This window comes from Ipomoea nil, unplaced genomic scaffold (genome assembly GCF_001879475.1).
Source record: "Ipomoea nil cultivar Tokyo-kokei standard unplaced genomic scaffold, Asagao_1.1 scaffold2833, whole genome shotgun sequence".
NCBI classification, from domain to species: Eukaryota; Viridiplantae; Streptophyta; class Magnoliopsida; order Solanales; family Convolvulaceae; genus Ipomoea; species Ipomoea nil.
This window is the reverse complement of record NW_017619261.1, coordinates 354,787-368,889: the sequence shown is the minus strand read 5'-3', so window position 1 is coordinate 368,889 and position 14,103 is coordinate 354,787. Positions and strand designations below refer to the sequence as shown.

Here is a 14,103-nt window from a genome sequence, read left to right as displayed (position 1 = left end):
CGTCTCTACCTGATTGAACTATAAAGGTTAAGAAAAGATTAAAAAACTAAAAATAGAGTGGAGAGTATGTAGAAGAAAGAAAGACCACCTACTTATACCATCCCCAACCCAACGCCAAATCACCAAATCAGAAAAAAATGGCGTGAAAAGCCCTCCAACCAACTCGTTATAATACCATTTTCTCGTTATTAAAATTTGGTGTGGTTTTTATTCTTATATTACTCCCGGCTTTTATTTATAATTCCTTTTATATCCTTAGTTTAATTTTAATATATTTGTATATTTTGTTACATATTTAAACACAACTTGTATATTATTAAAAAATAAAATTATATCTTTTGAAAGATCTCATCAAGGCGATTAAAATTTAAAACAAGACTAATATTGAATATAATTACATAAAATATAATTAAAGTTTAATTTATTAAATTACAACTATATGTTATATTAGAATAATAGAACTAAATATAAACTTTTTAATTTATGGAATGTAAATTATTTTAGTGTAGGAATAAGATTTGGTGTAAATGGGTTGGAGATGAAAAAAATTTGATGTAAGAATATGCTAAAAATATTTCTTTTGGTGCAAAATTTAGTGTTTTAGGTTGGAGATGGTCTTACAACATTTCTAAAAAAAAAAAATACGGAGTACATAAAACCTAAATGTGAAGTATGATTTGAAAGGCATGGTGTACAAATGTACTACAACTGCTCCAGAATCTAACCTCAAACAACAATATTGTTTTTGAGTACGTTTTGCACTATTACCTAAAAGAATATAAGGAGAAACTCAATTCATAGCTAGCAAAGATAAAGATAGAACCAACCCCCCTTACCCTTAGGCTAAACCCATCCCTGCAAATTTGGAATTGGCAAGCTTACATGGTAAGAGAATGTGTTTAAATTATTATTTAATGCTAAGTGTAATGTAAGAGGAGAGAGAATTTACAAAATTAACAAGAAGAGAGAGAATTTGCAAAAGAGATGGTAAATGCATAAAGCTGCTAAACCTGCTGAAAAGGACTGCCAACACACGCACCTTTTGATTTTTGATTTTTTTTATTTTTATTATTTCTTTTAATATTATATTTATAATATAATATGAATGTGGGATGCATTTTTGAAAGTGAGATAAATTTACAGGGATGTAAAATAAATAGTGAAAATTTTACAAATTTGATGATATGGAAATGAGACCCATTTTAAAAAATGAGAGAGATTTACAGGGATAAGGATAGCCTTAATATCATAGCAGGAAAATCCATTGTTTCCAATTCTCTATATCCTCTGCCAAACCAGGTGAAGGTGACACAAATTCGCACCAGAAAATTTAACATTTTCTTTTGCCAACCAACCCGGCCATACAATACAATATAATGGTTCATAATATCCTTCCATTTTTCAACTATTCTCTTCACTCAAACAACTCAATTAGGTTGTAACAGGCACACAGCCAGAAGTGCTCCAGCATTATTTTTTTCCTCATTTCCAGTTACACATGAGATTTTGGACCACATCTTTCTACTATACAGAATTCCAGTATACATACTCTCCACTTTATTTTTAGTTTTTTCTCAAAAAGGGATAAAGATCAAATAGATTTATGAAAATGTAATTGACCCATCAAACTACAAAAGGCTTCAATTAAACCCTTAAACACAATAAAAAAAAATATGTAATAGAAAATCTATTTATACAATTAAATCAAGAAACATGTAAGCTTGAAACAAGCTAAAAGGTGGATAAATTAATATAATGGCTGTCCGAGTCTGGACGAGGATAGATGAAAGCAAATGCTTTACTTTCGTCTGAGCTTCGTCCCAGTGGATGGTGACATGGCTACCAGCAACAAATTTTTTATTAAAAAAACACACAAAATGCCAAAGAGGATGATACGCCAACCAACATGTTGTTTAATGGTTCAAGTGTAATAATGGGTCAAATTGCATATTTTTTAATTGACTTTAAGGGCTTAATTAGAACGTTTTGTTTAATGGTTCAACTGTATTTTATTAAATAGTTCAAAAGTTTATTTAATTTATATTTAAAAAAAAAAAAAAAAGAAAAAAAGAAACACACATATCAATTTATATGAACTTGGATCTAGCAACTCTTAGAGCATCACCATCAGTAAATATTAAAGAGTTTTTGGAATAGTAGACATGCGACCACCCCATTCTGGGGCCCGAGGCCGAAGGAGGGGTGGTAGAAACCAACCCATCGTTGCAGTTGTGGTTGAGACGGTCCTAGAGGTCACCCGCCGACCTCACGGAAAGAGTTCGTTGCCGATTAGCGGTCCCGTTGAGGCCGTCCCCGGTCGGGGAGGCATGTGTGTTGCGGGTAGGGATGGCAACGGAGCGGGGAGTATACTCCCCATCCCCATCCCCGGCGAAGAATTAAAAATAGTCCCCATCCGGTCATCCCCGCCCCGCCCCTGTGGGAAATTAGGCGGGGATGGGGATTCCTCGTCCCCGGTCAATTCTTAGTCAAAATTTTAAATTATTATACTCTCTCTATCCCGAAATGTATGTCCTACTTAATTTTGACACGCATTATAAAGGTAAGTAAAGAAAACTGATTCCCTTTCCATTTATGCCCTTATACTCTCTGTCAGTTTGAGTACTTTGCTACAGTACATTTCTTCTTCTTTCTTCATCTTATTTGAGAACTTTACTACGAAGTACTCTGTATATTTCTTCATCTCTTTTGCAAATAACTCAATCATCTTTCATCAGCAAATACTCCATAACTACTATGTATTCTATTCTTATTTATACACAAAATAATCATTAAAAAAAAACACAAACTTGTTTCTTCTAAAAATCATCATATCTACATTTGACTATAAGAATGATAAAAAAAAAAGATCAGAAAAAACCATAAAGTAGTGATTTTATAGATTTGAAATACATAAAGGATTACAACTGTTGAAATGAAGACCCTTTTTGCAAAATGGAAATGAAGATATCCGAAGGTTTCGTGTTGTCGCTGCGGAAGAGAATAAAACCAGATCATAGATAAGACTTCCGTTGCGGTAGCGTAACTTCTACCGTCAATTCTCTGGGGATCAGAAGGTTCGTTATATCTCCAACGCCAAGTTCGTCTCTACTTTCGTGCTGCACATAGTCTCTGTTTCCGCTAGCAGGAGCTACACGGCGGCGTAGCGATCTGTTTCCGGCGGAGCTTGAAAGGAGCGACCCATGCTTAATAAAGCAAGAGATGAACCAGGATGATTAATGGAGAGATCTGTTCACTTTTTTCTTATAGTATAGGCAGTTAGGCACGAGTAATCAGGATGAGAAATATAGAGAAATGCAGAGATATTTTCACTTTTTAATTAGGCACGACTTTTGAAGATATTTGAGTGGATGATAGTGGTTGGCATTAAGGGCTATCAGACTAGTTGTAGTTAAGTTCAAAGGGTAGAATAGGAAAAATAGAAATGTCATGTTGTTCATTTTTAGAAATTGGACAATATTTTGGGACGGATAAAAAAAGAAAAAGTAAGACAAATAAAATGTAACGGAGGGAGTAATTTTTAATTGAGAAAAATTTCAATTTTGGTCATATGACTATAGGGGCTTTGTTAATTTCAGCACCTGACTTTCAAAAGTGTCAATTTAGTACCTTGACTATGCAATTTTTATCAATTTTGGTCACTCCGGCCAAATTTTGCCGGAAAATTTCAACGGTTAAAATTATAAGGGTATTTTAGTCATTTCACATCTCTTCCTTCTTCTCTGGCGAATTCTTTTTTTCCAGCGAATTTTGGTCACTCCAATCGCACGCGATCCGATCGCGTAGAATATTAGCTTGGAGTTGGTCAAATTGAACTACTGCTGGCCCATCTCCATCTCCGCCTATGGGGATACTACCAAGATCTCGTCATCGGTTCAGCAGGCCCTCAATAACACCGACATCGCCTTCAACCATGTCCTCGCAGGTATATATCTCTGTATTTGTAGTGGTTCTGGACTTCTGGAAGGGTTTGAAGCGGAGAAAACGACGTCGTAGAGAGTGCACCTGAGCAATGGTGTACGAGTCGGGACCGGTGGTCCAATGCAAGGCTACCGCAAAGCAACTGAGGCTACTTGGCGTGAACATCGTCGGCGTTGACCCTTGGGGTATAGACGTGGGTCGGGGCGACCCGGATCACGACGATGGTGTTCTCCGCCGGAAAAAAAAAAAGAATTCGTCGGAGAAGAAGGAAGAAATGTGAAATGACTAAAATACCCTTATTATTTTAACTATTAAAATTTTTTGGCGAAATTTGGCCGGTAATTTGATCGGAGTGACCAAAATTGATGAAAATTGCATAGTCAGGGTACTAAATTGACACTTTTGAAAGTCGGGTGCTAACATTAACAAAATCTATATAGTCATATAACCAAAATTAAAATTTTCTCTTTTTAATTTTAAAAACTAAACTTTTAATTTTAAAAAATTAACATATATATATATATATATATATATATATATATTATTTTTAATTATAATAATTAATCGGAGACGGGGACGGGAGTGGGGAATTTCAAAAACTCCCTGTCCCCGAAATTTTTTCTCGTCCCCATCCCCGTTCCCGATGGGGACGGGGATCCCCAACGGGGACGGTGCACATTGCCATCCCTAGTTGCGGGTATCGTTTGAGTTACAAGAGTTCGATCTCGATCTTGCCATATCTAATAGAATCTGGAGCACGCTCGAGCTTGTACGTCAACTCTCAACAAGAGCACCATTGATGGAAAAAATTGATCTAGAGTATGACCCAAGCCAATTTGATTGCGGTAATTTGGGGCAAACAAATAAATCCCGGAGTATTCGGGTTGTCGAACCACAGAGAGATGGAGTACTAATCACTAGCTACTAGGTTACTCATATGAAACTAGTCCGAACAAAACTTGAAGGTTGGGTAATTGCAGAAAATAACGAACAGAATAAAATAAAGAACAAGGTTTTGTAAACAATAGAGTGAAACAGGATTCTTGGGATCACAATGTTTAATCACCTAGTGCCAATTAACGTTAGTAATATTTAGTTTGGGATTAAGATTTGTATGGGAATGCAAAGTGGAATCGAATTACTCCCGTAATCTCTATTCCTAGTGAATTTCCACTCCCGTGGCTTAAACACCCAATAAGATCGAAGATCAGCATTCAATTATTCCCAATTACTACCATCTCCTGATTGGCAACAATCTAGAATAAGATTCCCCCAATAAGTTCCCCTTTTCCAAGGTCCAACCATTAGGTGCAATCGTGTGTGCCCTAATTTATGCATCAATTCCCATTTGTGACACAAACATGACTATGAATCTAGTAATTTAGGCCTTTAATTACCAACATCAACAGATTAAAACAAGATTGCAACACAAATCATAAAACCAAACATAAATATATTAAGAAATTAACGAACTAGGCACATAGGTTCATAAACAAATTCACCCAAAAATCCCTAAGGAATTTAGCCAAGCATGGCTAAATTATACATAGCAAATATAAATAAAGAATTACAAATCATCAAAAGAGTACAAGAATTAACCAGACGATTTTTCCAAATCTCTCTAGTCTTCTTCTTGCTTCCCAAGACAACACGTGGCTCTTGATTTCGCTCTTTCTTGTCTCCAAAGAACTCTAAAAATCTCTCTATGCTTAGGTATATTCCTCCCAATTCCTGGGGTCAAAGCTCAATACTCTTGTGCCACAACAACCATCTCTCGTTCCCCATATTTCTTTTTCTTAGATAGAATCTCTCTCAAAAATTTTCCATAAGAGGGAACTTGTGAAAGCAAATCAAGTAAGGGAACTGAAACTTTCAAACCCTCAACAACCTCCAAAAACTTTTTCCATCTACTTTCTTTTGTTGTTTCAAATTTTTGAGGAAAAGGCAATGGGGGTACATACCTTCTCACGGGCTTCTCTACTTCCTTTTGAACTTGTGGATTATTTTGCACAACAATTGGCTCATCTTCTATACCATCAAGTATCTCTTCAATCTTCTCCTCAACTGTATTTTTAGGAATTGATGCTTTGATTGGAAGAGGTGGCTCTTCAAGTACTTTGCCACTCCTTGTAACAATTGCATTTACATGCTCCATTGGATTTTCAGTACTGGCTGGCAACTTCCCTGTGACTTTAGTACTTGATGTAGAAGGTTGATTTGCTAACTGCTTTCAAACATATTTTGGCGAGCATTCATCTGATCCATCCTCTCTGTAAGCTCTAGCTGACCTTTAACCAATTTTCCAACAATACTTCCATATTCGATTGAGGTGGGGCCTCCGAAACGGAAAATTGAGATTGAATTTGAGTACCTTGAAAACCTGGAGGACCTCTATTAACAAAGTGTTGAGGGTTGGCAGCCCCCATTAGGTTGCTCCATGAAAAACCGGGATGGTTCCTTGAATTATTAGGATGGTAGGTCCCTTGAGGTTGGAAAGACTGTTGATGAGGCCTATTATATTGCACCATATTAACTTGCTCCATAGAGGTTTGGGAATTTAACTCGTCGAGACAATCCCCTGACTTATGTCCACCACCACCAAGTTCCTAAGACTTTGTGGCACTTTCAAGATGAATGGAGTCACTCAAGATGCTGTCAGACTTAGGCTTTTCCCCTTCACACTGAAGGACAGGGCTGAAGATTGGTTATCCTCACATCCAGATAACCATTTTGACACTTGGGAAAAATTACATGGAGAATTTTTGGAGAAGTTCTATCCTATCTCCAAGAGTAAAAGGATGAGAAGGGCAATTCAAAACTTTAAGCAACTGGCAACTGAGTCCCTCACTGAGTCTTGGGAGAGATTTAAGGAATTGAAAAGGCAATGTCCACACCATGGGTTTCAAAGTTGGGATTTGATGATGTCTTTCTATGAAGGATTGCTTGATAATTCTAGGATTTTGGTGGATGCTTCTTCGGGTGGTTCGTTCACGATTCTAGAGCCAACACAAGCCGAGGAACTATTGGAGAAAAAGGGTATATATTTATACGGATCAATAAACTCGCACCTAATAGAATGAGTAAAAAGCAAACAATTGAGTGGAATTGTTTTGATATTAGATAGATAGAATAAAGCCAAAATATTACAAGTAGATTGCAAGAATGGGGTCATTTAAGACCGAATGGGCTTGCCACATTGTCTGATCCCAGAGCCTTTATATAAGGTCCTTCCTGTAGTTGTAACCTCTCATAATATTAAGGCCACGTAGCGTTCCTATTTTCTTGGCCTGACTCTTTCTTCTCTGACTGTACTGCATCTTTCTTCTTAAATAATAATAATATGAAATATATTATTCCATCATGAGTCCCCCACTTTCTTAGCCGCAAGTATTTGTCGACATAAGAAAGTGAAAAACTGATACACGTAAAATTAAACCACATATAACAACACTCAGAGAGTGACGGGTGTAGTCTGCACTACATGTTTGTGCACAAGGCATCAAAATTCTAACCTTCCTCGCTCGGAGCATTGAAGATCATATGAAAGTTACAGTTAAGTGTACAGAGCACCCAAGAGTCATGGTTAGGTGCACGGAGCACCTAGGAGCTACGGTTAGGTGCACGGAGCACCCAGGAGCTCACGAAAGTTGTTCCCTGCATGCTAAATAACACATGATTAGTGGGTCATGCCACTAGTATTGATTTAAATATAAAATTAAAATAGAAGATAGGTTTGAAAATCCCTATCTTCCTTTATTGTGACCAACCGTAAACTTATTCATTGTAACTGTTGTTGTAGGAGGTAGCACGGAGCTTTACCGTGCCTTTAAGAGGTAGCGCGGAGCTTACCATAAATTTAGGTGGCAGCGCTGGGCTTGCCTTGCAATATAGTTGGTAGCACAGAGCTTACCGCACTATATTATGTAAGTGGCAGCACGAAGCTTGCCAAAATATGCGGTTGTTCAAATAAATAAATGCGTGGTTGGACACATTAACTAGTTAAATAATATTAAATAATAATAATAATAATAATAATAATATAAATATTGGAAATAATAAAAGACACTTATCTTTTAAATTTTAATGTCCAGTTGTGATTCATTCAGCAGGAGGAGGTCGAGGTGGTCTCAGCTAGGGTCCGAGGCAGCCTCGGCCCAGGTCGACCTTGAGGTCGAGGTGGTCTCGGCTAGGCGTAGCCCGGTCGACCTCAGCGTGGGGTACCCCCGACTGAGATGCCTCCGACCGGGGTGTGCGCTACGCGTAAAGACTCGGTCAAAGGAGATCCAACCGCCACCCTATTCTCATGGGGGCTGTTAGGAGGAAGCATAATATAAAATCTTTCATTATTGTCTTGATTAGACATCTAATTCATATGTCATTTCATTACATTTACTTGTAATCTTCCTACAAACACGATATTAATACAAGGTTAATTAAATTCATCATATTTTCATCATATTTTTACTTTAATTTTAATTTTTTTTTGAATGCTACTGACTCTATTACAATGTAGTATCTGTAAGCACAAAGAGCCAATAACGCCTCCAACCTCCCATATGGGAGTCCAATCCGGGTGTCATTTAAGCACAAGATGCTTGGCTACTTTAATTTTAATTAGAGAAAATTTCAATTTTGGTCACATGACTATATGTGCATTGTTAATTTCAACACCTGATTTTTAAAAATGTCAATTTGGTACCTTGACTATGTAAATTTTGTGAATTTTGGTCACTCCGGTCAAATTGACGGTCAAATTTGACCCGAAAAATTTAATCCAACATTTAATCTTGAAAGGATCAAAAGACGATTTTGCCCCTCAGAATATAGACTAAATGTTTGATTAAATTTTTTCGACCAAATTTGACCGTTAATTCGACCGGAGTGACTAAAATTGACAAAAATTACATAGTCAAGGTACTAAATTGATATTTTAAAAAATCAGATGCTGAAATTAACAATGCCCCAATAATGACCAAAATTGAAATTTTATATAAATTATAAACATTTGAACATAAGTCGTCCTTGCAAAGTGAATCTAGGTTAGAGAATAATTTGCGGCGATCACGGGTTACATACTACTATACAAAAACAATTGAAGCAGTCCAAATTCCAAACTCCACCCGCGTTATTCCTTATCACACCTCAATTAACATAATTCCTTCCTTTCCTTTCAAGTTTCAACTCCAGCAACCCCTTCTTCAATCCATCATACCACTCTCTACTTTTTCCCCAATCCTTACAATTTCTCTACTTCATGTTAATTCTCAGCTATGGATGCACTTTCTTCTGCTAATCGACACGCAAAAGCTCAGGCGCAGTTGAGGATGCACTCCCACCAAGAAACCCAAAACGACGCTCACATTCCTAGCCCCTTTGGCCAATTGGCTGTTGAATTCACGGATTCCGAGCTCCGGGAAACCGCCTACGAGATCGTTGTCGGGGCTTGCCGGAGCTCCGCCTCGGGTCGCCCGTTGAAATTCGTGTCCAATTCCGAGAGGTCGGACTCCACGTCCTCGTCTTCTTCGCAGTCGTTGCAGAAGTCGTCGTCGGCGAGCAAGGTGAAGAAGGCGCTTGGGTTTAAGTCGAAGAAGAAGAACCGTTCCGATTCGGCGGTGGCGGCGGATCAGACTCAGAACTCAGCAAGTCGAAAACGAGCCTCTACCGTTGGGGAGCTGATGAGGGTTCAGATGAATGTTTCGGAGCAAACCGATTCCAGGGTCCGACGAGGGTTGTTGAGAGTAGCTGCCGGACAGGTCAGTGAAGACTGTGTTTGCGATTAATTTCCTCATAGTTTTTCTTCTGAAAATCTTAAGCTCAAATTTTGTAACTAATAATTGAATTCTGATTTTTAATTTTAAGGTCAAATTGGAGTAAGATATTTATATATTTGAGTAAACCATTTTGTTTTTTTCTGGCAATATGAGTTAACCAGATGAGCCAAAGTTAAATTTTGTTGGTTACTCCAATATTTTATGGCAAAAACTTGTCTGAAAAATATAATATTAATAATAAATAAAATGTTTCTTACATGTCTTTCAAGTGACCATGACTCATGTTAATGTTTTAATAAATAATTTCGCACCAAATCTTTTACCATGTTTTCATATTAGCCGACCAGTCAATCAGTTGAAGCTAGATAGTACAAGATTTGGTGTAAAAAATTTGGTACAAGTAGCATTACCTTTTAGTTACTTTGCCAATTATGCATTGGGAGTTATGATTTGCAGTGCTTAAATGAAAACAGATTGAGAGGCCAAAATTGGAATGCTTCTTTAGTGCATATAACTAATTTATGTCTTAAAGACTCAGCTTTATATTCTCTACTTAGTCATTCAATAATTGGTGTTTTCTTCTTTGGGTTGATTTTAGCTTGGAAGGCGTATTGAGTCGTACATTCTGCCCTTGGAGCTATTACAACAGCTCAAGCTTTCTGATTTTTCAAGTCAGCAAGATTATGAAGCATGGCAGAGAAGGAACTTAAAGGTACTTGAAGCGGGATTACTCTTTCATCCATCATTGCCACTACATGAGACAGACACACAGTTTCAACAGCTTAGGGGAATTATACGTGGGGCTTTGGTGAAACCCATAGATACTGGGAAATACAGTGATTCAATGCAAGCACTCCGGAATGTTGCATCATCGCTTGCCTGCAGGTCTTTTGATGGGTCTGTTTCTCAGGTATACCATTGGGCAGATGGAATCCCATTTAATCTCCGACTCTATGAAATACTTCTCAAAGCTTGCTTTGATGTTGATGATGCAACATCCATGATTGAAGAAGTTGATGAGGTCTTAGAAATCATTAAGAAGACCTGGGGAGTTCTTGGAATAAATCAAATGTTGCATAACATTTGTTTTTTATGGGTCCTGTTCCATCATTATGTTTTTATTGGCCAAGATGAAAATGACCTGCTCTTTGCTGCTGAGAATCTCTTGTTAGAAGTACAAAAGGATGGAAAGACAACAAAGGATCCAACTTACTCCAAGATTTTGAGTTCTATACTCGGTTTGATCTTAGGTTGGGCTGAAAAAAGGCTTCTAGCTTATCACAATAGCTATTACAGGAGCAATATTGACATCATGCAAAGTGTGTTGTCTATTGCAATATCAGCAGCCAAAATATTAGCGGAAGACATGTCGCATGAGTATAGTAACAAGAGGAGAGAAGTTGATGTTGCATACAACAGAGTTGATAGTTACATCAGGTCATCATTGCATAACGCTTTCACTCAGGCAAGTTAATATTTTAGCTTTGATTATATTAACCAGAAAGTAAACACATAACATGAAGTAGCTACCATAATCATTGTTCATATATGGAAATGTCGTATCTGGTATATCTAGCACTTTAATCTAGGGTGTTTCTCAAGTGGACATCAAGGTCTGGATGATAATCTACCTTGTTATTATAGCAAGATTGGATTTGTCTGCCATTCTACTGTTTGTCTTACACACTTACATCACTTACAATTTATTTGTAGATTGAATCATTTTCATTTATTAAATTTCATCCTGTCTAATTTGCCATTGCGATGCTGGCTAAGCCGTGTGTTCTTATTGTTCCTTGTTGGGAAATTGATATTGGTGGTTAGTTCTGTGGTGTTTTGTTATTCATATACTCGTGTGGCTATAGTCTACATTAAAATTCTTCTCCATTGTTTATATGACTCAAGTCTATTCTTCTATCTAAAGACAGGAAAATGAGAAATTGATCTCATGCAGGAGGTCTTCTAAGAATCAGCGGAATTCTCTCCCAATCCTTTCCATTCTTGCACAAAATATTAGTGATCTGGCTTTTAATGAGAAAGAAATATACAGTCCAGTTCTAAAGAGATGGCACCCTCTTGCAACTGGTGTAGCTGTGGCTACTCTTCATGCATGCTATGGTGATGAGCTGAAGAAGTTTGTTTCCAGCATCAATGAATTGACACCAGATGCTGTACAGGTGCTTATAGCGGCTGACAAGTTAGAAAAAAATCTTGTAAAGATGGCAGTTGCAGATGCTGTAGAAAGTGATGATGGAGGGAAGGCATTAATTCAAGAAATGATTCCATTCGAGGCAGAAGCTGTAATTGTAAACTTGGTAAAATCGTGGATAAGAACAAGGGTAGACAGACTAAAAGAATGGGTTGAGAGAAATCTGCAACAAGAGGTACATCTACTGCTCCCTTTGCTTTTGTATATCATTTCTGAGTTAAGTTAATGCATCGGAACCAGAAACTTTGACAAGTAAAGTCTCTTGTTTTTCAAAAGATATAAAATAACAAAAGAGAGATTTCAGAGCATGATAATAAAATTTTTATTGATCACCAACTTTTGCCCAACCTTAGAATGAGCTAACTGTACTTTTCTGATCTTTAAATAGATTTGGAATCCTCGTGCAAATAAAGAGCGAGTTGCTCCCTCTGGTGTGGAGGCTTTGCGTGTCATAGATGAGACTTTGGAAGCATTCTTTTTGTTGCCAATTCCAATGCATCCTGCTTTGCTTCCTGAGTTACTGAGTGGTCTTGATAGATGCCTTCAAAACTACATATTCAACATTAAATCTGGCTGTGGTAGGTAAATCATAAATGTGATTTATGCTGCAAAGGATTCATTTATTGATTAATTTTTTTTTTTTTTTCAACTTTGTTTGTGGATCTAATTGTAGGTTCTCAAAGTGATTTCATCCCAAAAATACCTTCTTTGACTAGATGCGCCACTGGAAAAATATTTGGTGTATTCAAGAAGAAAGAAAGGACAAATATGGTTGTGCTAAAAAATTCTCACTCTGGGACTCTGGATGGTAATGATGCCTTTGGTTTACCACAGTTATGTGTTCGCATTAACACTTTGCATCACATTCGTAAGCAACTGGAGGTACTGGAAAAGAGGACTATTGCGCAACTGAGAGATAGTGGATGTGTTCATAATGATAATATGACCATTGGATTAGGGAAAAGTTTTGAGCTTTCAGCATCTGCTTGTATCGAGGGAATTAAGCAGCTTTCTGAAACAATTGCATACAAAGTTGTGTTTCATGATCTAAGCCATGTGTTTTGGGATTTCCTCTATGTGGGCAATGTTTCATCATCTCGTACTGAACCATTCCTTCAGGAGCTGGAAAAAAACTTAGAGATCATATCATCAACCGTTCATGACAGGGTGCGGACCCGTGTAATTACTGATGTAATGAAAGCTTCTTTTGAGGGGTTGTCGATGATTTTGCTTGCTGGAGGTCCTTTTCGTGCTTTCACTATTCCAGATGCTGCAATAATTGATGAGGATTTCAAGTTTCTAATGGATTTATTTTGGTCCGACGGGGATGGCCTTCCATCTGATCTAATAGATAAATATTCAGTCAACTTAAAAGGCATTCTTCAACTTCTTCATACAGACACTGAGAATCTCATTACACAATTTCAGCGTGTGATGGAAGAGAATTATGGTGCCTCGGGTAAATCCATGCCATTGCCTCCTACATCAGGCCGCTGGAGTCCAAGTGAACCAAACACAATTCTGCGTGTTTTGTGTTATCGAAATGACAAAGTTGCAACGAAGTTCATTAAAAAGCACTACAACTTGCCAAAGAAACTCTAACCATATTCAGGTGACGCCCGAAACTTGTACACATATACTCTGCCTATATTTAAAAGGTATCGCTTTCTTGCGCGTGTATAGAATATTTGCTGAAATTCTTTGCCTAAAGACCCCAAGAAAACCCCACTGGAGAACTGAGAATCACTTTGGCGAGGCCTTGAGTAGTACACCTCCCACTGTAGCCACAGGCAAAACTGTAAATTTACAGAGTTGGATTATTCAATTACTGTAGTTCTTTTGAACTTAGTACCATAGGTTACACAAGATAGTGTCATGAGATATGGAGCATGCCCTTTTGTTGTTTTTATGTATTTTTTTTTTTTTAAATGTGTTATAAAGGGTTTGTAGGTAATTGGCAAATTATACCATAGATCAGGGTTTACTTTGCATTATGGATCTTCAACCAAAATAATATTTAGATTATGTGTTTGCAATTAACATATTACACTCATTATGTGAATCATGGTGCACGTAGTTGTATGAATCATGGCTCAAAACGACGCCATCTCTCTAATTAAAAAGAGACGTCGTTAACGTCTTCAAAATTGCACAACATGCTTTGTGCAATATTTCTAAGCCAAC

At 37.3% G+C, this 14,103-nt stretch overlaps 1 protein-coding gene across 1 annotated transcript; it reads left to right on the top strand.

Moving 5' to 3' along the window:
* The first annotated feature begins 9,041 nt into the window (after positions 1 to 9,041).
* On the top strand, positions 9,042 to 13,881 carry LOC109159568. Its single transcript, XM_019307662.1, has 5 exons — positions 9,042 to 9,692; positions 10,309 to 11,175; positions 11,639 to 12,094; positions 12,308 to 12,497; positions 12,593 to 13,881. Exons 1-5 carry the CDS (start codon positions 9,210 to 9,212, stop codon positions 13,519 to 13,521), a joined length of 2,925 nt encoding a protein of 974 aa, XP_019163207.1. The 5' UTR covers positions 9,042 to 9,209; the 3' UTR covers positions 13,522 to 13,881.
* Positions 13,882 to 14,103: the final 222 nt, after the last annotated feature.

Coding starts and splice junctions, on each gene's coding strand:
- LOC109159568 (XM_019307662.1), top strand. CDS start 9,210: ATGGATGCACTTTCTTCTGCTAATCGACACGCAAAAGCTCAGGCGCAG. Junction 9,693..10,308: donor TGAGAGTAGCTGCCGGACAG/GTCAGTGAAGAC, acceptor GGTTGATTTTAG/CTTGGAAGGCGTATTGAGTC. Junction 12,498..12,592: donor CAACATTAAATCTGGCTGTG/GTAGGTAAATCA, acceptor ATCTAATTGTAG/GTTCTCAAAGTGATTTCATC.